Source organism: Salvelinus fontinalis, chromosome 2 (genome assembly GCF_029448725.1).
Source record: "Salvelinus fontinalis isolate EN_2023a chromosome 2, ASM2944872v1, whole genome shotgun sequence".
Taxonomy (NCBI): domain Eukaryota; kingdom Metazoa; phylum Chordata; class Actinopteri; order Salmoniformes; family Salmonidae; genus Salvelinus; species Salvelinus fontinalis.
Genome location: NC_074666.1, coordinates 27061667 through 27089283, shown reverse-complemented (window position 1 = coordinate 27089283; position 27617 = coordinate 27061667). Strand labels below are relative to the sequence as shown.

The 27617-nt window shown below is 43.1% G+C and overlaps 1 protein-coding gene across 1 annotated transcript in view; it reads left to right on the top strand.

Moving 5' to 3' along the window:
• The window catches only part of LOC129815409 (unconventional myosin-XVIIIa-like), a 102667-nt gene extending 77394 nt beyond the window's left edge, over window positions 1-25273 (top strand). Inside the window, exons 29-39 of the mRNA XM_055869209.1 lie at window positions 82-192; window positions 809-913; window positions 4613-4759; window positions 4996-5109; window positions 7826-7942; window positions 9794-9877; window positions 11232-11369; window positions 11775-11960; window positions 12050-12192; window positions 20856-20978; window positions 24073-25273. Of these exons, the coding sequence (XP_055725184.1) occupies window positions 82-192; window positions 809-913; window positions 4613-4759; window positions 4996-5109; window positions 7826-7942; window positions 9794-9877; window positions 11232-11369; window positions 11775-11960; window positions 12050-12192; window positions 20856-20978; window positions 24073-24136 (1332 nt within the window). The 3' untranslated portion in view covers window positions 24137-25273. The remainder of the gene's footprint in view (window positions 1-81; window positions 193-808; window positions 914-4612; window positions 4760-4995; window positions 5110-7825; window positions 7943-9793; window positions 9878-11231; window positions 11370-11774; window positions 11961-12049; window positions 12193-20855; window positions 20979-24072) is intronic.
• Window positions 25274-27617: the final 2344 nt, after the last annotated feature.

Below are 27617 nucleotides of genomic sequence, written 5' to 3'. Positions count from 1 at the left end.
GAAGGAGGTGAAGAGGGGAAGAATACAGAGCCCATATAGGAGTTGCCAGTCTAGAACTGTCTATTTGTGTGTGTCTTTCAGGCCAAGCTACGTCTGGAGATGGGGATGGTGGGTCTGCGGCAGGCCCACTCTAAAGACATTGATGGCAAGGATGAGGAGGTGGAGGAGATCAGGCAGTCCTGCAGTAAGAAGGTAAGAGGGATGTACATATGACTGAGGTATTTTCCACATCAGGCCTATTGTGATTTTATCACCTATGCATAAATTCATCACTTTTAGAGTAACAACATGCCAGCCCATGTCACGTATACAGCAAACAGCTCTGACTGGCACTTAAACAAACACACACATTAAATGTGTAGGCAATCATGTGTCAAATTGCGCTACACTGAATTCAGTCATGGCATGACAACCAGATTTGGTAATGGCTGTCTACTTGACATGTTATTTGGAACATTTTGACTACATATGTCTATAATGACACATTTGCAGGGAACTTCTTCTACACAGTCATTTCACATTGACAGTCCAACATATAGTGCCACATCAAATTAATTTATATAGCCCTTCTAACATCAGCTGATATCTCAAAGTGCTGTACAGAAACCCAGCCTAAAACCCCATACATGTAGTATGACATTGATCTGGCCCTCTGACTTTACACCTATGAGGACAACATGTGGTAGATGTTGGTGGTTGACACTGCAGTGATGGTCATCTGTCAGCCTGTCCCAATGAATGTGTAGTTCCTGTACTGAGTCTAGTGACCTTCCTCCTGTCTTATCTTGTCCATCTGTCCATCCTACAGCTGAAGCAGATGGAGGTACAGCTGGAGGAGGAGTATGATGACAAGCAGAAAGTCCTGCGTGAGAGGAGAGAGCTGGAGGCCAAGCTACTGTCTGCCAAGGACCAGGTACACCATCACACTGTCACTGACCACTGTGTGTGTGTGTGTGTGTGTGTGTGCATCACACATGGGTTCAAATGTTGTCACATGGGATGGATATAATGTTTCCCCCATCGTTTCCTATGACCGAAAAGAGCTTCTGGACATCAGAACAGCAATCACTAACCTCGATTTTGTATGAAGAATCTTAGTTCAATGACTCGGCAGCGCTGGACATACTGCTCACTGGGACCAGGTCTTAATCACCGATACTCGGAAGGTGGAAAATACGATGATATAGAGGCTGACTTGGGGGCAACCTGACAAAACTACCGAGGCGAGTAAATAAATCGCCTCTGTTCTATTGGCGAATGTGAAATCACTGGAGAACAAACTGGACGAGATCCGTTCGAGACTATCCTATCAACGGTACCTGAAGAACTGTAATTGGGGAGAAAAGGGGGTAAAATAAAAAATAAAATAAAATATATATATATATATATATATATATATATATATATATATATATATATATATATATATATATATATATATATATATATATATATTAGAGATCGCGTACCAGCTGTTGTTAACAAAGAGACGCACACCCGCCCCGAAGTTTACAAGACTCTGCTGTTCTGTCCTGCCGATGCATAGAAAAAACAGCTAGATTTATATTAACCATGTCCTCGTTCAGCCACAACTCCGTGAAGCATAGGAACTAGTAATTACTATCTTGTCTCATCGCTACAACTCCCGTACGGGCTCGGGAGAGACGAAGGTCGAAAGCCATGCGTCCTCCGTAGCACAACCCAACCAAGCCGCACTGCTTCTTAACACAGCGCGCCTCCAACCCGGGAGCCAGCCGCACCAATGTGTCGGAGGAAACACTGTGCACCTGGCCCCCTTGGTTAGCGCGCACTGCGCCCGGCCCGCCACAGGAGTCGCTGGAGCGCGATGGGACAAGGATATCCCTACCGGCCAAACCCTCCCTAACCCGGACGACGCTAGGCCAATTGTGCGTTGCCCCACGAACCTCCCGGTCGGCTGCGACAGAGCCTGGGCGCGAACAGCTAGCGCTGCGATGCAGTGCCCTAGACCACTGCGCCACCCGGGAGGCCCTCGATCTCTAATATTAAGGAAGTCTCCAGGTTCTGCTCGCCTGAGTTAGAATAACTCATGATAAGCTGTAGACCATACTATTTACCAAGAGTTTTCATCTATTTTTATTCGCTGTCTACTTACCACCCCAAATGGATGCTTGCAGTAAGGACACCTATACAGGGCTTATAGTGGCTGGGGACTTTAATACAGGGAAACTGACATCCGTTTTACCTAATTTCTACCAGCTTGTCACCTGTGCAACAACAGGGAAAAACCTCTAGATCACCTTAACTACACAAAGAGATGCATACAAAGCTCTCCCTCACCCTCCATTTGGCAAATCTGACCAACTCTATCCTCATGATTCCTGCTTACAAGCAAAAACTTAAACAGGAAGTACCAGTGATGCGCTCAATTTGGAAGTCATCCGATGAAGCGGATGCAAAGCTACAGGACTGTTTTGCTAGCAAAGACTGGAATATGTTCCGGCTATTCATCCGATGGTATTGAGGAGTACACCACATCAGTCACCGGCTTCATTAATAAATGCATCGACGACTTCGTCCCCACAGTGACCGTATGTACATATCCCAACCAGGAGCCATGGATTACAGGCAACATCTGCACTGAGCTAAAAAATAGAGCTGTCGCTTTCAAGGATTGGGAAACTAACCTGGATGCTTATAAGAAATCGCACTACGTCCTCTGACGAACCATCAAACAAGCAAAGTGTCAATACAGGACTAAGATCAAAACCTACTACACTGGATCTGATGCTCGTAGCATTTGACAGGGCTAGCAAACTATCACGGATTACAAAGGGAAACCCAGCCATGAGTGCCCAGTGACACGAGTCCACCAGATGAGCTAAATGGCTTCTATGCTTGCTTCGAGGCAAGCAACACTGAACTATACGTGAGATGCTGTTCCGGACGACTGTGTGATCACGCTCAGGGTGGGAAATTAACTTTTTGGTCCAAAACTCAGAATTGTTTTACCAACCAAAAATATTTTTTCACCATAATGACACCAAAAACATACAAAATAAACAGATGTATTACTAGTAATAATTAAAGGGGTGTGTTGCTTCTACAATTGAACATCAAGGATCAACAAAATGCCTACCCTGCCACAAAAGGCAGACCGAGCCCGCCCCATTCCCATTGACAGGGCTGTAGTCAAGCAGGTTGAAAGCTTGGTATCCACATCACCAACAAACTATCTTGGTCCAAATACACCACAACAGTCGTGAAGAGGGCCAAGCTTCCTGCCATCCAGGACCTCTATACCAAGCGGTGTCAGAGGAAGGCCCAGACTGTGCTCTCTGCTACCATGGCAAGCGGTACCAATGCACCAAGTCTGGAATCAACAGGACCTTGAACAGCTTCTACCCCCAAGCCATAAGACTTCTAAACAAGACTGCTATTTAGCTAGTCAAATGGTTACCCAGATTACCTGCGTTGACCCTTTTTTGCACTAACTCTCTTGCACTGATTCTATGCACACACACTGGACTGTACCCACACATACATACACACACACACACACACACACACACACACACACTTTCACATACGCTGCTGCTACTGTCTCTATCCTGTTGCCTAGTCACTTCACACTTAGCTAGCTATGTACTGTACATATAGGTATCTAAAAAAAAATTTTTATTTTTTATTTTACCGTTATTTTACCAGGTAAGTTGACTGAGAACACGTTCTCATTTGCAGCAACGACCTGGGGAATAGTTACAGGGGAGAGGAGGGGGATGAATGAGCCAATTGTAAACTGGGGATTATTAGGTGACCATGATGGTTTGAGGGCCAGATTGGGAATTTAGCCAGGACACCGGGGTTAACACCCCTACTCTTACGATAAGTGCCATGGGATCTTTAATGACCTCAGAGAGTCAGGACACCCGTTTAACGTCCCATCCGAAAGACGGCACCCTATACAGGACAGTGTCCCCAATCACTGCCCTGGGGCATTGGGATATTTTTTAGACCAGAGGAAAGAGTGCCTCCTACTGGCCCTCCAACACCACTTCCAGCAGCATCTGGTCTCCCATCCAGGGACTGACCAGGACCAACGCTGCTTATCTTCAGAAGCAAGCCAGCAGTGGTATGCAGGGTGGAATGCTCGTACCCCTGTATATAGACATGTTATTTTCTAGCCATGTTTTTTTAAGTTAGTTTTTCACAGTGTATTAATTCCTTGTCACTTTCAATTTTATATATATATAATTTCCTATAAATAGATTATTTGAAATACCAAAGAGACCTGGGTTCAACTGCATGGGAATATTGAAATATTTGTATTTCAAAATACAGTTGTCTGTTTATTTAACTTTAAAAAAAATATTTCCACATTTCTTTGAAAGAAATTGAAATGCCCTAAATGTATTTGAACCCAGGTCTGGTGTGCGGTGTCTTTTTTAGCGTGTGTGAATATGTGCCCACCACTTTAACCTTGATGTAGTCTGGGAATAGGGATTATTATGTTCAACACAACAAGAGCTACCTCTGGATCTTCTATTGGGCTCCGAAAGTTTGCTGTGAGGTGGGAGCTCATGGTGAACACTGTGAGCTGCACAGTAGTTACTGTTTAGGTGTTCTACTCTAGGTGGGCTGCAGGGACGTGGAGACCGAGAAGAGGCTGAGGAAGGGCCTGAAACGCACCAAGGTGCTGCTGGCTGACGCCCAGATCATGCTGGACCACCTGAAGAACAACGCCCTCAGTAAGAGAGAGACCGCCCAGCTCAAAAACCAGGTACACCACCCTACATTACACTACATGGCCCATCTTATTGTCGTCATGTCAGCCCTGTACTTTAGTGACATTCTGACAGCTTTACTACTACAAATAATCCTGTCAAAATGTATTGCGCTTGCTCTCCTGATCAAGGACACGGTGTTGAGTTTTCTGATTTCTGAAGATCTTGATTTAGCTTTTCACCCTGACCTTGTAATCCTCTCTTCCTCCTCCTTCTATATCTCCCTTCACAGCTGGAGGAGTCAGAGTTCATGTGTGCGGTGGCGGTGAAGTCTCGTAAGAGCATGGAGATAGAGATTGAGGACCTGCACATCCAGATGGAGGAAGTGGTCAAAGTCAAGATGTCGGTGAGTGTGAGATCCTTCCGTTGCCAAGCTCTCTTTGAGAGGACTCCCAACCATTATAGCTGCCTAATGCTTACTGTGAACTACACACAGGGTATGGAGTAAGTCCACATCAGTGTGCTGTATTTCCATTTAATTTTAAAGGAAAATACCACTCAAAATCTATCTTTTGGTGTTTGTTTCTTTAGTCCACTGTTGGATACACTATGAGTCTTCCTCATACAGCCCTTTGTGTGTCTCAGCCAAGTATTTATTGTGTAGAGACAGAGTGGAGGTTCAAATATGTAATCTCTGCAACACTACAATACCAAATTACCATGTGTAATTACAGCGTTTTACCACATTTTGACGACACAACACAACCAAACCACAGTGTTAGAAACAGCAGGAGAACCTGTTGCATTTTTTACTCCCGCTTTTACACACAGCAGACTATTTTAATATTGTGTAAAAACACTGACATGAATATGTTCACATCTCCCCGCCATCATGGAACATTGAAATGCTAAGTCTTTTTTTTTTTTCTGAAAATGTTGCATTTCTCGGTTTTGTGCTAATGAATGAATTAACTATTTTTTTGTCTTTAATGCGTTCCATAATCGTCTCACCAGGAGAGTGCTCTCTGATTTAGAGGAAATGACGGTCCTCTGGGGAGGGCAGAGTCATGACGGCTTTGTAGTCTGAACTGCTGATTGGTGTGTTCATGTCTATGAAAGGTCTTCTAAATGTGTCTAGTTTGGGAAGGCATACTGAGAGGCTGAGTGTGTAGTGGACAGTAATATTTATGTGTATGATATACAGTATTATATATACATCACATGTGACTTGTAATGAGACTAGGCAAATAGCCTATTAAAATGTTTATCTGACGCCATAAAGATCATTTAAAATATACAAGCGAGGTTTAGGCAATGAGTTGATGTTGACTAGCAAGAATTGGTCTGAGAATTGTCTATCAAAGACAGATATTTAATTAACATTTTACAGTGAATGGATTCACAGACAAGGCATACAGTTACAAAGCATTAACAAGCACTACAAAGTATACTTTTAGGCATATAGATCCGGAAGTTAACTTAGAAGACAAAACATGAACAAAGAAATGCCTACTAAGCCAGAGGCCTAGAAGCCTAAGAAATGAGAATTGATCATACAACCTTCCTACATGGACTGGATACAGGATAAGAGAGAGAACAAAGGCATTTAATTCCATTTATAACATCTGAAGGTGTAAACTTTCAACCCAAAACGAACCACCATTGACCAATCAAACGATACCAAGTTTACAGTAACCTAAACACTCCCAGGCCCGATCTCCACAGGGTGTCACGGCATTTAAAGGCTTGTGTGAGGGATGAGACCAATGTAAATAAGACAGAATTCCTGAGAAGACAATACAAATTATTTGCATAATGAAGTAATTCAGAGTTCACCCTGTACAGATACAAGTTATCACAAAGATCATACATCCATATAGATAGCGTCAGAGTTATCCTCAGGGAACACATTTCAGATACATAAGTCCTCTGGATACTGTAATAGAGATACATGTTGGCCCCCTCAGAGGGATAAGGGCTGACTAGTCCTTGGGCGTTGTCCTTTGTTTTCCAGGTGACAGAGAGCACAAAAATTAGAGCCAAGGCTACAGGTGTCTTTCCCTCCAGACAAAATTGGATGATCTGCCTTAGGACATTAGTGCCAAGCTAATACATGGTGCATTGGCCACACAGGTCTGTATGAAGGCCTAAATGACCCAATCAGGTCTGATTTATAGTAAATCACACTAATCCACCCCCTGGGCCAGGCCACAGGTTGATATCCATTAGATGGCCATTCCACACTGCTTGGGTCTAGGACTGGCCTGCTGATAACCATTCCACACTGCTTGGGTCTAGGACTGGCCAGCTGATAACCATTCCACACTGCTTGGGTCTAGGACTGGCCTGCTGATAACCATTCCACACTGCTTGGGTCTAGCACTGGCCTGCTGATAACCATTCCACACTGCTTGGGTCTAGCACTGGCCTGCTGATAAACATTCCACACTGCTTGGGTCTAAGACTGGCCTGCTGATAACCATTCCACACTGCTTGGGTCTAAGACTGGCCTGCTGATAACCATTCCACACTGCTTGGGTCTAGCACTGGCCTGCTGATAACCATTCCACACTGCTTGGGTCTAGCACTGGCCTGCTGATAACCATTCCACACTGCTTGGGTCTAGCACTGGCCTGCTGATAACCATTCCACACTGCTTGGGTCTAGGACTGGCCTGCTGATAACCATTCCACACTGCTTGGGTCTAGCACTGGCCTGCTGATGACCATTCCACACTGCTTGGGTCTAGCACTGGCCTGCTGATGACCATTCAATAATGCTTGGGTCTGGCACTGGCCTGCTGATGGCCATGCAATACTGCTTGGGTCTGAGACTGGCCTGCTGATGGCCATTCAATACTGCTTGGGTCTAGGACTGGCCTGCTGATAACCATTCCACACTGCTTGGGTCTAGCCTGCTGATAACCATCCCACACTGCTTGGGTCTAGCCTGCTGATAACCATCCCACACTGCTTAGGTCTGGCACTGGCCAACTGATGGCCATGCAATACTGTTTGGGTCTGAGACTGGCCTGCTGATGGCCCTTGATTACTGTCACTGGCTCTGGTTGAAAAACAGCTTGCGATTAGGTGGTCAATTTTGCCTGTCTCTCTCTCTCTCAGCTTGAGGAGCAGGTGTCACGTCTGCAGAGGGAGAAGAATGACCTGCAGTCTCGTATGGAGGAGGACCAGGAGGACATGAACGAGCTGATGAAGATACACAAGGCTTCCGTCTCCCAGGTAACCCTGCTCCCAACACCCACACAGCCTATTTTCTATAGACCTGCCCTGTAACTATGGTACATACATCCCTCTCAGCTACACAGCCTCAGTTCTATAGACCTGTCCTCTAACTATAGTACATACAGTGCATTCGGAAGGTATTCAGACCCCTTCCCCTTTTCTACATTTTTTTTTTTACGTTACAGCCTTATTATAAAATGTATTAAATTAAAAAAATCCCCACCAATCTACATAAAATATGCCATAATGACAAAGTGAAAAATCAATAAAAATAAAAAAAACGGATACCTTATTTACATCAGTGTTGAGAGACTTTGCGACTCGAAATTGAGCTCAGGTGCATCCTGTTTCCATTGGTCATACTTGATGTTTCTACAACTTGATTGGAGTCCACCTGTGGTAAATTCAATTGATTGGATATGATTTGGAAAGACAGTTGATGTGATTTTCATTAATGTGATAACTGTTATTTATCTTATCAACTATGTTTAATTGTTACTCGATTAAATTAATATTGTAACAATTAACTCATGCAGCACATGACAGCCCCTTTGAGTTTGCCAAAAGGCACCTAATGGACTCTCAGATCATGAGAAACAAGATTCTCTGGTCTGATGAAACCAAGACTGAACTCTTTGGCCTGATTGCCAAGCGTCATGTCTGGTGGAAACATGGCACCATCCCTACGGTGAAGCATGGTGGTGGCAGCATCATGCTGTTGATGTTTTTCAGCGGCTGGGACTGGGAGACTAGTCAGGATCGAGGGAAAGATCAACGGAGTAAAATACAGAGAGATCATTGATGCTCCAGAGTTGTCAGGACCTCAGACTGGGGCAACGGTTCACCTTCCTACAGGACAACAACCCTAAGCACACAGCCAAGACAATGCAGGAGTGGCTTCGGGACAAGTCTCTGAATGTCCTTGAGTGGCCCAGCTAAGAGCCCGGACTTGAACCCGATCGAATATCTTTGGAGAGACCTGAAAATAGCTGTGCAGCGACACTCCCCATCCAACCTGACAGAACTTGAGAGGATCTGCAGAGAAGAATGGGAGAAACTCCCCAAATACACGTGTGCCAATCTTGTAGTGTCATACCCAAGAAGACTCGAGGCTGTAATCGCTACCAAAGGTGCTTCAACAATGTACTCAGTAAAGGGTCTGAATACTTATGTAAATGTGATATTTCAGTTTTTATTTTGAATAATTTGCAAACATTTCTAAAAAACTGTTTTTGCTTTGTAATTATGGTGTATTGTGTGTAGAGGAGGGTGGGGACAACTATTTAATACATTTTAGAATAAGGTTGTATCGTAACAAAATGTGGAAAAAGTCAAGTGGTCTGAATACTTTCCGAAGGCACTTTGCATCCCGCTCACATCTCTCTCTCTCATGAACACTGCACAGGATGACTAAGCCACCGACCTACCTTTATGAGTGGGCCATGTCACGTCTCATAGGAATCACAAGTGACAGCTGATGTGACAATACCTCCATATTCAGCAGGAGTTTATAATCATTTCTCATCATTTACTTTCTCTCTATGCCTTTAGTGTGACACGACGTGGGTGCCAGGATCTGTGCACTTTAAAGAGCTGCTAATGTATTTACCTATGTGTAGGCGGAACTGTATTGAGACGTTAGAGATAAATGCCACTAAATAGCATTGAGAGATGCAATCTGTTCCACAGGAGATTATATGAATTAGAACAAGATTGTTACAATATATCTTATTTTGAATAGTTTACTATTGGCTATTAACCCAGCTAAGAAGAAATACCTACGTTCAATGTTACCATTCCACATAAGAAACTACTGTAACTGTCTCTTGTGTGTTTGTGATGTGTCAGTCTGCCAGAGACCTGGCCCAGATCAGTGACATCCAGGTCCAGCTAGAGGAAGCCATGAAGGAGAAGCAGGAGATCCAGGACAAGGTACACATTACAACACAAACTTCCATGGCTGCCCGCCAGGGGAAACCCGATCCCACTGAAAGTCCCCCACCTATCCCCCTCCACCCATCCCTGTCACACCTATCTACAAATCAAATATTTCACAATTCACAGCAGGTATAAACAGTGCATAGAAATGCTTACTTTCAGGCTCCCTCAACAGTGCAGTATGTCAATAATCAAAATCTCAAATAAGTAGGAGAAACTAGGAAGATAAATAAAGGTTATATGTACACTATGTGTGACGTCAACTATGACTGTATTTGCAAATAAAGTGGATAATGTCTTGGTCACCAGTGGAATAAATATGCTAGTATATACATGGAACAGCAGCGTTGACTGTGAGTGTGTGTAAGGTTTGGATGTGTGGATAGTCAATGCAAATAGTCTCTAAGGTGCAGGTAGACAGCTAGGATTAGCTGTTCACCAGTCTGATGGCCTGGTGGTAGCAGCTGTCTTGGAGCCTGTTGGTCCGAGACACGATGCGCCGAAACCATTTGCCAGATGTTAACAGGGTCTACAGACTGTGGCTCGGGTGACTGGAGTCCTGCACATTCATCAGCCGCTCAGAGGACAACATGTCCTTGGCACAGTCATACATGATGTCCTACACCGACACTATTACCTTGACCTTTACCTGGAGAGGCTCAGAGCTCTGTCTGTGCTTAGTGCCTGATCCTACAGCTAATACTGCTGGCTGCAAGGGGGTTTTAAGAGCTGCCACCAAAGGCGGCAATAGATAGCCATCTAAATCCTGTAGCCCTGTAGTGATTAACAGATCAACTATGATAGGAACATTGTGTTCTTTAATCACATGAAAGGCCAGCTCCAAATCCTACTATCAGATGCAAAGCTCCTCATTAGTAGCCGTGGTGCATGTTGGGTACTTTTATTTAGTGTATCTCCTCTTATCAGTTATGAGAAAAGTCTTAAGACGGAACAAGTTTACAAAGCATTGATCTTCTTCCCCTCCGTGGTGGGATCTGTGATCGTTATTCAGGCCTGGTTCTCCAACTCTCCTTCTGACCATTACAGGCCACTGGGGTTATGTTATCCTCGGCTTATTGGCTATTAACATTAGATATGCCTAGCATGAAGGGCAACAATAATGCTGGCTAGATTCCCAAAAAGCAGGGGGGGGGGGGGGTGATATTCACAATGCAGATGAAGGGAAGAGGTGAAATGTTCTTATTTTTGCAATCAAGCGTCTGTTGTAAAAGTATGGAGGCCTAGTATTGATTAGAGAAGAGAGAGAGAGGTTGGTTGTGTAGGGCAGAGTGAAGGTGTTCAGTGCCGTGTCAATAGTACTCTTCTGTGTGTGTGTGGTCCCCTCTAGTTGCAGTCCCTGCATAGCCAGCTGGAGTTCCAGGAGCAGTCCATGGTGGAGAAGTCTCTGGTCAGCAGGCAGGAGGCCAAGATCCGCGAGCTGGAGACCAAGTTGGAGTACGAGAAGACCCAGATCAAACGCCTGGAGGTGAGGGGAGAGGGAGGTAGAGGTAGAGAGAGCGGAAGGGAAAGGGAGGGAGCGAGGTAGCAAGGTGGTGGGACAAGGAGGGAGGGAGAGTGTTGTGTGTGAGAGAAAGGGGCTTGTATGTGGGAGGTAGAGGGCAAGCTGTGAGGCCACATTTGGTTCATTGAACAAGTGCTGTGAGGGGAAATACATTTTACAACAGCCATACTATCTTTCTCTGGCCACCTGTGATTTCTGCACACCTGAGCTCAATTGAAATTATCAGTGGCCTCAATTTGACCCTTCTCCAAGTACATTAACCACAAACTTCAAAGTGAAATGTGCTCAGGCACCTATGCTGGATGTCTCAGCTGTGTGTTCAACGAGGTTCCAGAAAGTTCTGACCCGGTTCCGTCTCCTCGTCCCCAGAGCCTGACGAGCCGTCTTAAGGAGAACCTGGAGAAGATGACAGAGGAGAGAGACCACCGCGGGAATGGAGAGAACAGGGAGAAGGAGCAGAACAAACGTGTGCAGAGACAGATGAGGGACATCAAAGAGGAGATGGCTGAGCTGTCCAAGAAGGAAGCTGAGGCCAGCCGCAAGAAGCACGAGCTGGTAAGGAAGAGCGCACAGTCCACATTTGTGTGGTGGAACAAGAGTTTTGGGGTGACTGTCACTAGTTCTTTGTCATCCTGACCCAATAGGACATGGACATAGAGAGTCTGGAGGCAGCCAATCAGAGCCTGCAGTTGGACCTCAAGCTGGCATTCAAGAGGATCGGAGACCTGCAGGCCGCCATTGAAGACGAGATGGTCGACAGTGACGGAGAAGATGACCTCATAAACAAGTAGGTCCCTCCCTCTCTCCGGAAGTACAGTTTCTCTTTGGAATAAAATTGTCAGAAACACCTGTTCAGTATTTTGACCAGATTTTGTAGTTTCTCTTTACCCTACATTCTTCTTCTTTCTCTTTTCTCTTTTCTCTCTTTCCTCTCTTCCCTCTTTTCTCCCCTTTTCTCCTCTAATCCGCTCCCCTGTGCTAATTGTTTTTCCTCTTGTTTAGCTCTCTTTATGGGCAGATTCAGGGTTACACTACCTCTGAGCCCCACTGAAGTAAACATGACAGTGATACATGGCCTCTGAGTGGGAGTTTAGACTCCTTCTTCCCTTTTCAAACAATGGGGTCAGATCGAGAATGAGTCGGTTGGTATTATGAATCACTGCCCAAAACCGTGCAGTATGGATGAGGTTCATCAGATTTTTTGCAGCAGTTGTTTTGAGGCTTATTGTCCTTTTTTTTAGAGCACAATGTAGCTCTATCTACCCTGAGGCACACTACATCCCCGGGTTGTTCTTTTTCACAATCTCTTGGCTGTATTTCTCATTTTCTGTTTCTCACTTTTTTCTTTTTTTTCTTTCCTCCCACTCATTGCCCAGTTTACAAGGCATGGTGACAAAGTATCAGAAACGAAAGAAAAAATGTGAGAATGGACAATGCATCCTTTCTTTTTCTCAGTATTGTTTGATTTCCCGGTTTTAAAATCACTGTCACAGAGAATGGTGCTGTATTATGGAGACATTTCACTCCTGCTGTTTATGATGACATTTTGAGCAGAAGGAACTTAGTTAAAAAGACTAAGGTTAACATCTCTAATTAACTTACTGTTTGAGGGAGACTCACTGCTGTGGGAAATTAAAAACAAATAGAATACCTGAAGATGTTTCATCACATTCCCATGAAATATTATTAACCACTGTTTACACAACAACCATGGACCTCTGCCCTGCATCCTGTGTTATGTGACACGCCATTCTACATGCATGCTTTTGATACTTTCAATAACCAACCTATTTCATTGCGTTTTAAGAGCGTTGTTACTTTTCTCTACAGTACAACCTATTGATAACATAAGGGCAATTCCACACGAGGCGGGAGCGGAAAATAGTTTTGCTATCTCAGATTGCAGTGGTGTAAAGTACTTAAGTAAAAATACTTTAAAGTACTACTTAAGTAGTTTTTTTGGGTATCTGTACTTCATTATTTATATTTTTTACAACTTTTACTTAACTACGTTCCTAAAGAAAATATTGTACTTTTTACTCCATACATTTTCCCTGACGCGCAAAAGTACATTTTGAATGCTTAGCTGAACAGGAAAATGGTCCAATTCAAGCACTTATCAAGACAGCATCCCTGGTCATCCCTACTGCCTCTGATCTGGAAGACTCATTAAACACACATGCTTTGTTTGTAAATTATGTCTAAATGTTGGAATGTGCCCCTGGCTATTCGTAAATTTAAAAAACAAAAAAATGGTGCTGTCTGGTTTGCTTAATAGAAGGAATTTGAAATGATTTATACTTTTACTTTTGATACCTAAGTACATTTTAGTGATTACATTTACTTTTGATACTAAAGTAAGTTTAAAATCAAATACTTTTACTCAAGTACTATATTACTGGGTGACTTTTACTTGAGTCATTTTCTATTAAGGTTTCTTTACTTTTACTCAAGTATGACAATTGGGTACTTGTTCCACTACTGCCAGATTGTTCTGGCAACTCTCAGATCGGAACTTCATTGAGAAAAAGTTTGTTAAACGTGCTTTTTACGTTTTTTTTTGTAAAATCATGATGAAATTGGTAATTTCAGGCCCTTTTTAGACCTATATATGCCTCCTAATGTTGTCATACTCCATATTTGAGTAAACACTAAGGAGTATAATGATGTGATCCATTTTTTACATATAAATTGATACTGATGGGATGATTGATAATGGAGCTCCAATGCTCTTTTCAATTAAACATTATCACGTGATCAATGATGTCTTGAAGCTCAGTTTGATTTGTGTGGTTTTTCAAACTGTGTGTTGAAAAATGCAAAATTCCACAGATTTTGCTGCGGTTCCAGTGTCTTCGATTCCAAGTTGCTTTCAAACACCGACCTCTACTGGACACTGTACTACCAATGTAGTAAGGGTTTTTATATGTCGCATCACTTGAACGGTAGCCCTAACAGGTAGTTGGGTTCCCGGGGACCAGAACCATTCACAGGGAATGGGGTCGAATCCCTGCGAAGGCATATTATTTAGAAAATCGTTTTATTTGACACCACACTTTCTGCACATTTTTCAAACAATTAGTTGTATTTAGTAAAGTATAAGCTTTTTTCTTAAGCATCCTAAATGATACCATATATTCACAGTTTTTGACAGTAAATAAAATAGATTCACAGCAACAACAAAAGGGAAGCGTGATGGAAGCTGTGAACCTACACTGGTAACTGATTGTGGGCTACTAAGACTCATGTCTAACATGCTGACTAGACCAGGCACGCTCGTGCGTTCCAAATCGCGTGCATGTTGATTTTGTACATCTACACCAGATGCAATCTGGAAAAATTGAAATATCAAAACTAACTCTGAACCAACTATATTCATTTGGGGACGTGTCCATGAGTGTTTGTGTTTTGACGTTTAGCTAGCTAGCTTGCTGTTGCTACTGAACTGAGGTCCACACTCCAGTCCAGTTGGTGGTGGTAAAGCACCTTAAAGTTGGTTGCCAACCGCCATATATAGTCCTCGGATGGAGGAGAGATTACTAGCTCTAACTGGGTTTCCCCTTTTAATCTGTGTATTAATTGTCAGAGTAGATAAAACACAATTGTGACTCAAAATTAGTTAAATTCTAAAAAGATCCAGAAACAAAAAGGTGCCCGCTAGAGTTGGCATGTAACCACTGAACCAAGGAGAAAACTTCTCACCATCAAACACTGCTTTTATTGATGACCAGCAGATGTCACTAATGTGCATTGTGTTACAGTTCATTACTCTGAGCTTTTATGTTAGAGCACACTATAGGGAGCATAGTGACAAGATGTCTGGATCATGTTCATAGATCATAGTCTTATGGGAGGCATGTATAGGTCTAAAAAGGGCCTAAAATGGCCACTTTCATCATGATTTTCTCAAATGGTTTGTGCTAATGTAAAAAATCTTTTCAAACTTCCTTCCTCCAAATTAAGTTTCTTTGTGAGAATTGCCCGAACAATCTGAGATACCAAAAATATTGTCAGCTGGCGTGGAATCGCCCTGTAGTCTTTGTAGGTTGGCTCTCTGTAGCATCTGGTTGAGCTGCTTGTTTTTAATGTGTACTAGCTTACTCACTTTAGACTTCGACATAAGTCTTTCTGGTTAAGTATTAATTCTAAAGACCCATAATTTAAGTTAACATTCCAGTTGTATCTCGTCATATTTTGATGAAAAAATGCAAATGTACATCACAATTTTGGATGAAAGTGTGTGATTTGTAGTTGGTGTCACCAGTTAATTTTCTCAGCATTCATTATTTGTATCAGTATTAACCTCTAATTGCTTGTTCCAATAGAGAACACTTCCCTGCCCTATGATTCAATTCCTCTTATTGTTATTAATTAATTTGCCAGCAGACAGACAAGGCGGCTCATGTGAATCAGCACAGTGCACTGTGTCTTTGTATGTTAGCATCAAGACTATAGGTTCCTCACTTAGATGCTTTTGAGAAAAGAAAGTGAATCCCCATGGTTACTTAGCAAATTTGTCCCCACCTTTGATCTGTATGTAAAAGCAGTGCGATAAACAATAATTGAAGAATTGATTTGTCAGTGAATTGTGAAGGGAACGTTCAGACAGATTAGTGCTCCCATTTGATCTTTATTTGTAGTAATTGCACCAGGAAAAAGGTGACAATGGTAGGATAGATGTATTTTTTTGAGTGAAAGGGATAAAGAATAATTAATAGGTCTGAAATGTTTGAACATCTTTTTCCACCTTTTCTGACAAGCACCGTAAACATTAAGAGGAAAGGATGTCATCTTTCCAGTGCACTATTCTATTTCAGGCAGTTCTTTGTCAAATGTATTACGTCATGGTCGTAGGAAGATCACACAACCAATCCTTGAAGAGTGTACAGTACCGTATGTGAGTCAATGTGTACACAGTACTCAAATGACATGGATTTAGTGGATCTGTCTCTGCTATGAGCAGTAAACACAGTGTGTGACCATGATGTCGTGGACTTCAGGGAACAGTGGAGGGAGCACGCCCCTATCCACATCGACTGGACCGCAGTGGAGAATGTGGAACGTTTCAAGTTCCTCGGCGTACTCATCACTGACGATCTGAAATGGTCCACCCACCCAGACAGTGTGTTGAAGAAGGCGCAACTACTGAAGGTGCAACAGCACCTCTTCAACCTCAGGAGGCTGAAGAAATTTGTCTTGGCCCCTAAAACCCTCACAAACTTTTACAGATGCACAATTGAGAGCATCCTGTCGGGCTGTATCACCGCCTGGTATGGCGACTGCACCACCCGCAACCGAGGGTGGTGAGGTCTGCACAACGCATCACCGGGGGCAAACTACCTGCCCTTCAGGACACCTACAGCACCCAATGTCACAGGATGGCCAATAAGATCATCAAGGACATCAACCACCCGAGCCAAGGCCTGTTCACCCGCTATCATCCAGAAGGCGAGGTCAAGACAGGTGCATCAAATCTGGGTCTGAGAGACTGGAAAACAGCTTTTATCTTAAGGCCGTCAGACTGTTAAATAGCCATCACTAGCCGGCTTCCACCCGGTTACGCAACCCTGCACCTTAGAGGCTGCTGCCCTATATACATAGACTTGGAATCACTGGCCACTAATAATGGAACACTAGTTACTTTAATAATGTTTACATACTGTTTACTCATATGTATATACTGTATTCTATTCTACTGTATTTTAATCAATGCCACTCTGACATTGCTCAATCTAATATTTATATATTTCTTAATTCCATTCCTTTACTTTTAGATTTGTGTGTATTGTTGTGAATTGTCAGATACTACTGCACTGTTAGATATTACTGCACTGTTGGAGCTAGGAACACAAGCATTTCGCTACACCTGCAATAACATCTGCTAAATATGTGTATGTGACCAATAACATTTGATTTGATATGAGATGCTGGGACCAAGACGATCTATGTGCAGAATACTGTAGACAGGAATAATCCATAGGAGCTGTATGATGGTATATTAGTACAGTACCAGTCAAAAGTTTGGACACATGTACTCGATCAAGGGTTTTTCTTTATTTTTACTATTTTATACATTGTAGAATAATAGTGAAGACATCAATACTATGAAATAACACTTTTGGAATCCTATAGTAAACAAAGAAGTGTTTTTATATTTGAGATTCTTTAAAGTAACCGCCCTTTGCCTTGACAGCTTTGCACACTCTCAGCATTCTCTCAACCAAATGCTTTTCCAATAGTCTTGAAGGATTTCCCCCATATGCTGAGCACTTGTTGGCTGCTTTTCCATCACTCTGCAGTCCAACTCATCCCAAACCATCTCAATTGGGTTGAGGTCGGGTGATTGTGGAGGTCAGGTCATCTGATGCAGCACTCCGTCACTCTCCTTCTTGGTCAAATAGCACTTACACAGCTTGGAGGTGTGTCTTGGGTCATTGTCCTGTTGAAAAACAAATGATAGTCCCAGTAAGCACAAACCAGATGGGATGGTGTATCACTGCAGAATGCTGTGGTAGCCATGCTGGTTAAGTGTGCCTTGAATTCTAAATTAATCACCAACAGTGTCACCAGCAAAGCACCATCACACCACCTCCTCCATGCTTCACAGTGGGAACCACACTTGCTGAGATCATCCATTCACCTGCTCTGCGTCTGTCTCAAAGAAACAGCGGTTGGAACCAAAAATCTAAAATTTGGATCCACAGGTCTAATGTCCATTGCTTGTGTTTCTTGGCCCAAACAAGTTTCTTCTTATTGGTGTCATTTAGTAGTGGTTTCTTTGCAGCATTTTGACAATGAAGGCCTGATTCACGCAGTCTCCTCTGAACAGTTAATGTTGACATGTCTGTTTCTTGAACTCTGAGGCATTGATTTGGCCTGCAATCTGAGGTGCTGTTAACTCTAATGAACGTATCCTCTGCAGCAGAGGTAACTCTGGGTCTTCTTTTCCTGTAGCGGTCCTCATGAGAGACAGTTTCATCATAGTGCTTGGTGGTTTTTGCGACTGCACTTGAAGACACTTTCAAAGTTCTTGACATTTTCCGGATTGACTGAACTTTGTTTTAAATAATGATGGAGTGTTTGTTTTTGCACATTTGAGCTGTTCTTGCAATAATATGGACTTGGTATTTCACTAAATAGGGCTATCTTTTGTATACCACCCCTACCGTGTCAAGATACAGCTAATTGTCTCAAACTCATTAAGAAGGAAAGAAATTCTACACATTAACTTTTAACAAGGCACACCTGTTAATTGAAATGCATTCCAGGTGACTACCTCATGAAGCTGGTTGAGAGGATGCCAAGAGTGTGCAAAGCTGTCATCAAGGCAAAGGGTGCCTGCTTTGAAGAATCTCAAATATATCTTGATTTGTTTAACACTTTTTTGGTTACTACATGATTCCAAATGTGTTATTTCACAGTTTTTGATGTCTTCACTATTATTTTACACTGTAGAAAATAGTAAAAATAAAGAAAGCCCTTGAATGAGTAGGTCTGTCAACTTTTGACTGGTACTCTATATGTAATAAATAAAGGTAAAATATGTAACAGAGATATACAACCAGTGGAGGCCGATTGTCAGAAGCAATTAATGTCGAGCTCTAAATCCGGTGCTCCCTGGAGCCTCAGCGCTGTTTCGCCAGTGGTGTGAGGCCAAGGACATAAATTGTGTGACACCATTTGCAAAGCCCTCGATTACAAGCCGCCTCTGTGTGTGCCACAGCTGCTCCCGTGCAGGTGTTGGTGTGTATGTGGGAAAGATGTGCGTAGTTTTGCCTTGTAGACTTTGTGGGAGTCAGTCCTTTCCCATCAAGCTTTGTTTGAAACATTGATAATGAGACCCTGAGTAACTGAATCTAATAAGGTAGCTAATGTTGATGTCCATAGACTGCTGCAATGGCCAGAATTGTCTCTATTTCTCTCCCCCAAAGTGGTCTCTCCATCCAGTTTGTGTGCCTCCATGCAGGTAGAGAGGAGGCAACTCAAACATTTTGTTCTCCATAGAGACTTGTTTGAACGTGTGGTTTATTGCCTTGTCCTGAGCAACATATTGCTAATAAATATGTAAATATGTGAGCAGGGGTGCTGCCCAGCGGTCTATACCACTTAACTATTACCATTTGAGAAGGCCATCATTGGAGACCTCTTTGAATATGATCCACTATGTTGGCTCGTGATTAGCACTTTGCATTCTTTCCCAGCCTCACCAGATAAGCTGGGACAGGGGAGATCTGTGCCTTGCTTTGGTATTTGTATTACTGTCATGCAACATCAGACACTGAACATTGTTGATTGGATTGACGTCAGACACTGAACATTGTTGTTGGTTATGATCCAAATGATTAGTCCTCCTTGACTGCAGTGTGTGTTCTTTCAGGATGTTCCTTTATAGCTCATTCTGTTACTATAAACTAATGAACCCTGCTAGGCTTAATGGTTCCCAGACATATTTGTTCATAATCTAAGTCTTTAGACCCTGTGGGTGCCCTCCCTCTTCCCTCCTTCCCTCCACCTCTCCCTTCCTCTCCCGGAGACAAACAGATGCATAATGCAGAGGCAGAGATGCTTCACCTCTGGGAGTGAGGAACAGATGAATCCGGATTGAAATGTGCCTGCCGACCTTTCAGAGGCATGATCTAATATACTTTCTCCTTGGGTTCCTTCCAGTCTCTGTTTACTGCTTGTTATTGTCAAGGCCAGGGCTAGAGGGCTGTCATCGGCTCAGCCCCAATAACAATCTACATCAACAGGCCACGCTCAGCCACACACCACAGAGGCCTTAACAGCCTGGCTATGGCCACCGAGTTAATTACGCTTTCATGAGCTCCATTCATTTGCATTCTGCTCTGCTCGGAGGCACCACGAGTCGTTTCGCTCGACCGCCCCCGTCGTAAGTGATTATACACTTAACATGGGAAGTGAAAGCACTCAGGTACTGTACCCATATTTATGGATGCACCAATTGTCTAATAGCTGTTTATTCTTGCTTTCAAATGAGCTTTGTTTTAGTTTTTTCATCGAACTTAGTTACTTTCGCATAACTTTAGCTTTGTGACAGATAATTTGATTAATATTCAGAAAGTAGGAGTACAACACTTGACTAGTAAACTAGTTTGCGAATGGGTGCATATGGGTCTGTCATTGCTCGAAGTCAATAGGCTGTTGTGGTCTCCCTAAAGCTTGCCTTCCTTTACATTGCGCTAACCACAGTTTGCCACCATGACTGGAACACATCTGCTGTTTGACTAACTGCATCAGAAAGCTGTTATGACATTCATAACTTTTGATTGGTCTGTGTGTGTGGGTTATCTCTGTTGTACTTCCTGTCCAAACCAACAGTTGTCCTCTGTGGCGGATCTGCAATAGCCCTCCCTGGGCTTAAACTGCTCTGCCTCCTGCAAACAGCAACATAACAACACTGTTTGCTCTCCTTCAATCTCTTTCCCACAGTGGTGACGACTTGGACATGGACTCAGAGGTGGAGGACCGTGTGGACGATGTCAAGTCCTGGCTGTCCAAGAATAAGGGATCCACCAAGACCCTGTCAGCTGAGGGCCATCTGAAGAGCTCCAGGTCAGTGTTGTGTTGTCCTGTCTGTCTGTTGGGCTGTTTATCAGCCTCCTCAGTCCTCAGGCACATCATTATGATATCACCCCCCTTCTTTCTGGCTGGTCCCTGATAGAGCAGTGCAGGCTTCCTCATTCCCATCCTATATACCTTTACCCTGCTGAAAGCTAAAGAGCCCACGATTACCTGAGGCAGGGTGGAATGGAAGGGTAAGTATTTCATGAGATTAGGTGTCATCTCTCTCTGCCTCCCTATCATCCCTCTAATGACAGCAGGCAGAGGGAAGCAGGCGCTGTGCTGCCTGTCAGATTTATTGAAGTGGCCCATGGCCAGCTGGCATGTCTGCTAAATGGCCCCTCTCTCTGCTCTGCCTGAGATGAATACATCTCCTCCCCCTTGGTAGACAGCACAGGTTAGCCCCGTATATACCTGCTTTCTTTGATGAGCTTTAGCAGATCAACTCACAACCTAACTTTCCTTATTAGACTCGCTTCATTTTCATCATTTCTCTCTCAAGTCTCTAAATTCTCATCTGTTCTCTGTCTATTTCTCTCATGTATCTATGTTGATTGTTTCCATGGTGTCCATGTTGCCTACACCCTCCTCCTCATGGCCTCTCAGAAATGCAGTGAATGTAGATGCAAAGGAAGGGAAAGACGGTAAGGAGATAAAAGAGAAAAGGAAGGCAAAGAAGTAGACAGCAGGTCGGTGTCTGTGATGAGTTCCCTTAGCTACAGGAAGTGCTCCAACCTGAAAGACTCCATCGGATGCCAGGGGGATGAGAGCTCCCTCTTCAGTACACCCCGGACCGCACCTTCCTACGCAAGGCCAAGTCTAAGTCCACAGACTAGGATGACAGCATGTTGGGACTTCTTTTAAGAGCTGATCAAGATGATGACCATGGCTCGGTCATCTCCCAGGCCTACTCTGAGGCCACCAGCAGGGCCAGGAAGGGTCTGGAGTGCTGCTGGGCCCCACATAGCCCAGACTTTGACAAGGACTCCAAGGTGTTCTTCCTGGCCCCTAGCATGCCGAACATGGAGGATGATATTATGACCAGCATTAGCAGCATCACCAGTGTGAGCCGTGAAGAAGGATGAGGGTCTGGGCGGTATTTTCCAGTGTGCGTCGCTCAGTGTCTGGCTCGGTGGTGGACTAATGCACCAGGTCTTCCAGCAGCTCCAGCTCCCGCAGCACCACTAGCTCCAGCTCCCGCAGCACCACTAGCTCCAGCTCCCGCAGCACCACTAGCTCCAGCTCCCGCAGCACCACTAGCTCCAGCTCCCGCAGCACCACTAGCTCCAGCTCCCGCAGCACCACTAGCTCCAGCTCCCGCAGCACCACTAGCTCCAGCTCCCGCAGCACCACTAGCTCCAGCTCCCGCAGCACCACTAGCTCCAGCTCCCGCAGCACCACTAGCTCCAGCTCCCGCAGCACCACTAGCTCCAGCTCCCGCAGCACCACTAGCTCCAGCTCCCGCAGCACCACTAGCTCCAGCTCCCGCAGCACCACTAGCTCTAGCAGAGGCAAGGCCAAGAAGAAGAGCTCCTCAGACTCAAGACGACCGTCGCAACAGGTGGATCTCCAAGAAGAAAGGCAAGAAGTCCAGGAAGATTCCAGGAAGGAGTCCTCTTATTCCAGCTCAGCCTCAACTGACTCCTACCACAGCGCCAACAGTGTGAAGAGAGGTCCAGCCCGCCCTGCCTCAGATAAGGAAGAGGGCGCTGAACAGAGACCCCGAGAAGAAGAAAAGGATGGACAGCGCAGTGATGAAGTATTTCTACAAGTCTGATAGTTGCTAAAGCCCCTGGCCTGCAGTAGGTTATGCCTGGGAATGGAGTGAAAGCATGGTGACTCTAACCAAACCTGTTGACTTTATAGCAACATTATGAACATGTTAACCTTGTCAAATGAATAAATACGTAATCAAACAAGTTGAAGTTCATGTCAGGTATGAACTTGAAGGGAGCCTAGCGGCAGGTAGCCTAGCAGTTTAAATGTTTTATTTAACTAGGCAAGTCGGTTAAGAACAATTTCTTATTTTACAATGACGGACTACGAGTTAAGAGCATTGGGCCAGTAAACGAAAGGTCGCTGGTTCGAATTCCCGAGCTGACTAGGTAAAAAATATGTCTGTGCTCTTGAGCAAAGCACTTAACCCTAATTGATCCTGTAAGTCGCCATGGGTAAGAGCGCCTGCTAAATTACTAAAATGTAAGTAAGTGTTTATCCACTCGGGGTGGGCCAGGTAGAAATGAAGTATCACAGAATAAAGCATTTCTTTTGTTTTGAATGTACAAACTAGTAGACAGCTAGGTGCCCATGTGATTAATGACTGCAGTACAGCACAATCCCTGGTACACAACCATCCATCAAGCACGACCACTTTAAATGTGCTCCCTCCAGGCCCCAACAAGACATAACTATACACCTAATTGAACATGAACACTGATTACTGCATATAGCCACCATGTATTTAATATGCTAGATTGAGGGTAACCATACAGTATGTCAGTTTCTTTAACAGCAGGATAATAATAATAGAAATGTGGGCAGAGTCACTTTGACTATAGAGGTGATGTTACCCAGCTTAGTAAATTTACTGGACCACTGCGTTCTTATTTCATTATGTTGTTCAAAGTAAAAATGGATGCTCTACTTTAGCCCTGAAGCAGGGTTATGGAGACTGATCCCTAACCATGCTAACCTTAAACCTTTTCTGTTTTCACTCTATCCTTCCACCTCACCATATGGCTGTTACGAAGCTTCCAGAGAAAGGAAAATAACACTATAAAAAAACAGGCATATGTTCTGACCTTGAAATCCAGTGTTTTGATTTGTTTGGCCCTTGGCATCCCTGCATGATCTTTGCTGCACTATTGATTGACACAGTGGAAAGGGTCATTGTGCTGCGCTGCTATTGGCGCAGCTTATACTGCTGTCCCTGGCCTTGACCCCTGGAGGAAGCTTGATATGTGTCCTGTGACCTCTACAGATCTCAAGCACCCGTAGTTTTCAGCCAGGGTTCAGTTCAGCAGTGTTTCTCCTATATAAAGCCCTCTCTTTCTCCTCTCTCCTCCCACAACCCTCTTCTGTACAGGAGACACCGCAGTGAAGAGGATGAGAAGGAGAGGGGTTCCAGCAGACTCCCGGAAGGAAAGTGACAGTGATGCAATGCTGGCAGAGTCCACAGCGTAACAGAGACTAATACTACATCTCTCTCTCTAACCACCATCCTACACGTACATACCAGAGACAGATGTACCATCCTTTTATATGCTCCTAATACCCCTCCCCCATACCATCCTCATATGCACATAAGTGAGCAATGCTAGCTAGCACCAGAGGCAAGGGCAGGGGAAAGTCAGAGTGCACATACAACTTCTATTGAAATCAAACATGTTATAGCCATTTTCACTTGCTACTAAGAGCTTTGAAAAGAACAATCTCTCACAACATCTCTCACAACATATTTTCCACCTCAACTCTACAGCTTTGAAGTGATATAAATAGAGATTATCACCACTGGCTTATTTAAGATAGCCTATGAAAAGCAGATGCATTCTTAAACTGTTGTATTATTTCAGCCAGTAGTTTTGAAAGTGGTGCTCACAAGCCAAAAGTGGACCCTGTTTTTTGGGTAGTACGTCATAATGTGAAATGTTCTGAATTTGGATCCTGGAGTGCATCTTTAAGCTCCTGTTGTCATCTCTGTTTGAGGGCTGGAGAGCTTGTGGTTTATTCAAATGACTGTATCAGGCTGTCTCCCTACAACCTGACTTCTCACTGCAAGTCCATACACCTGACACTTCAGCATATCCTCCTTACCACTTAGAAATGCACTTGTCTCCTCGACATGTGTTTGGACTGTCTGCTCTTGCGCTTCAAGGAATATTTAGCCAATATCAGTGTATAGAAGAAAGACAAGTATTTATCTTGCTTCAATACTGTTTTGATTTTTAATGGTTCTTAGAGGATGGGAGGGAAAGCTGCTGTGAAGGGATAGGGCTTTATGTCACATGCGTTGGATCTGGTACATTTGCATACAGTAGTTCATGCTGGAATGGTTTTGGTCTGGCTCGTTTGAAGCTCCGCCATGCGTTTGTTTCTTCCTGTCATGTCTGTTGGTTTTCAAAGGGAATGCATTTACTTTCTGCTATGACGGGGGCTTTCTAGGGATCTTGTTCTCTTTCTTTAGCTATCAAGATATACATGCACTGAATATCAGGGGAAAAAGGGGTTTTATGAGGCAAATTGTCATAGTGCTATAAGTCCCCTGTCCCTCATGGGGGGAGGGGGGGGGGGGGAGCATGTTTGCAACAGAAGTTCTGATATAATCCCTGGATGAATTGTCTCATGTAGGATATAGCTGTGTCGTTCCACTAATTGGGTGCCTTTTGAGTAGTGTAACACCTAATTTTTAAATTCTTTCATAAAGAGCACATGCGCCTTCATAAAAAAGCAGGAAACAGGGAGGCGCAATTGAAAGTAAGCTTCACAAAAAAAGTATCATTGTTAAATGTCTAGCCTGTCTACCGATCGGTAACAGAGTTGACATGTTATGTTCAACCCGTTCACTATTCCACCACAAAACACCAGAACATGGCTGAAAATAGTAGAGCCAGCTCACCTGCTTTTCCACTAGGATTTTACTATTAGATGTTCAATGTTTCTTTTAGAAGAAAATATACAAAAATGAATAGTTTCACCACATTAAAATGAGAGTTCAGTTCACATAGCAGGGTTGACCATAAAGGAGACCTATTTTTATTTTTTACAACCAAATCTCAATTTTTGTTTGTAAATGGCGTGCTATAGACGGGTCGGATGGGATTTCACATGTTTTTGAGAAACTTACTCCAAACAGCACATCACTCTCTCATCCTCGTTGTGTAGTATGTGGGCCAACAAAACACATAAACAAAGGCTCCAAAAACACCGAAATATGTCCTTTTCTAAACATTAAAGCTCTCAGTATAGTGACACAGGTCTTTAGATGTTGTACACATGAAATGGTGTCATTCCGAACTTTATCCGCAATGTTCTATTTTGTTGCGACTCGAGCGATACCGCTTTGTCCCTTCTACAAAATAAAGGAAACGCTTGAGTAAATGGGTGATATATAGTCTATTGAAAGCATGGGTTGCTTCTACACAGGAAGTTCCAGCCCCTTGTAGAAGAGCTTTTCAGGCAGCTTGTGGTGGCCCAACACCCTATTAAGACACAATGTTTGGTGTTTTCTTGATTTTGAAATAAAGAGATTTGGTTGTAAAAAAATAACCTCTCCTTTAAAATGAGGGACAGATGTAAACAAATCACTAATCACATGAAGTAAATAATATTCTTCAGAAATTGCTTTTTGTCTAAGCAACAAAACTAACTAGGGCTTAACAACGGTGAACACGTGGAGAAATGTTGGGATTAAGAGATGTCAAAATGATAATATTTTTCATATAAAAATCTGATTTATTGAATTCTCCATGTGATCTTTATTAAAGGGCACTTAAATGAATACAAGTCTTTTAAAAATGTGATATTGGTGCACAGTTTCTACTTAAAATATTAATGTGATGCAAAAGGCCCTAATTTCATGGAACGAATTTGGCCTTACTGAGTGACAATGATATCCTTTAGTTTAACCTTATGAATTTTCTGTCGTAAATGTGGAAATGATGTATCTCTATGTCCACACGTGTGTTTTCATGTGTCCAAGTCTCCATTGCTCCTGTCTGTTCATGTGCATTGGAAGGAAATGTTTAAAGTGTGTGGGACAGACTATTTTGCATATCTTCTCAGGGGGAGCATAACTCTGCATATCTTTTCCCATTTCCTGTTTGTCTATGCATTAGATACAAATATTAATATGGAACATAGGATAATTTGATGTCAATGCTTCTGAGTAGTGATTTGTTAAATAAAATGTATGTTTGCATCTTAAGGCATTTTTGGCTTTACACACATAATATATACAATGTTTGAAATGATTCTATAATTCATCATAGCTTTTCAAACTGGTTTGTTTATTTTCATTATTGAACAATTTACCTCTTGTGATAGGAATTAATTGTTGCTTTAGTTTTAATGTAAATAAATGCAGGTGTTTACAATAACATTGTGTCTTGTTATTGCGTGGTGGAATGGTAATACAGTTATAGTTTGGAAGTGAAATCATCATAAGGAAAGGTTTGGATGGAAATAAGAATGAGCTATTTATTGGTAACAGCCGAACAATTTTACTGATGTGCTTGACAGAAATGTTTTTTTCTCATCTCAAGTGGATCACTTGATCATACCATCCATCTTTCCCCTGGAGAGGAGAGGGGAAAAATAACTCTTTATTGAATTTTAATAAACGCAACCAGACATAACCACAGCAAATGTCTGAACACTGCTCACACTCACTGTCGTGTTGTTAACAAACTATGCAACTAGCTTACACCGGTAAACAAAATGTAAGACTAAGGGAGTGAACATTTATTTATAATAAGGGTTACATGGAGAAAATTAGACCACTCAAATGAAAATGGATGGCCCTCCTTTCAGAATAATATATTTGACCTAAACCCTCCCTAAACACTTAAAATAAGTGACCCTCCCCTATACCCCAAATAGTAATTAAAACAAAGTGGATAGCAGAAAACATTT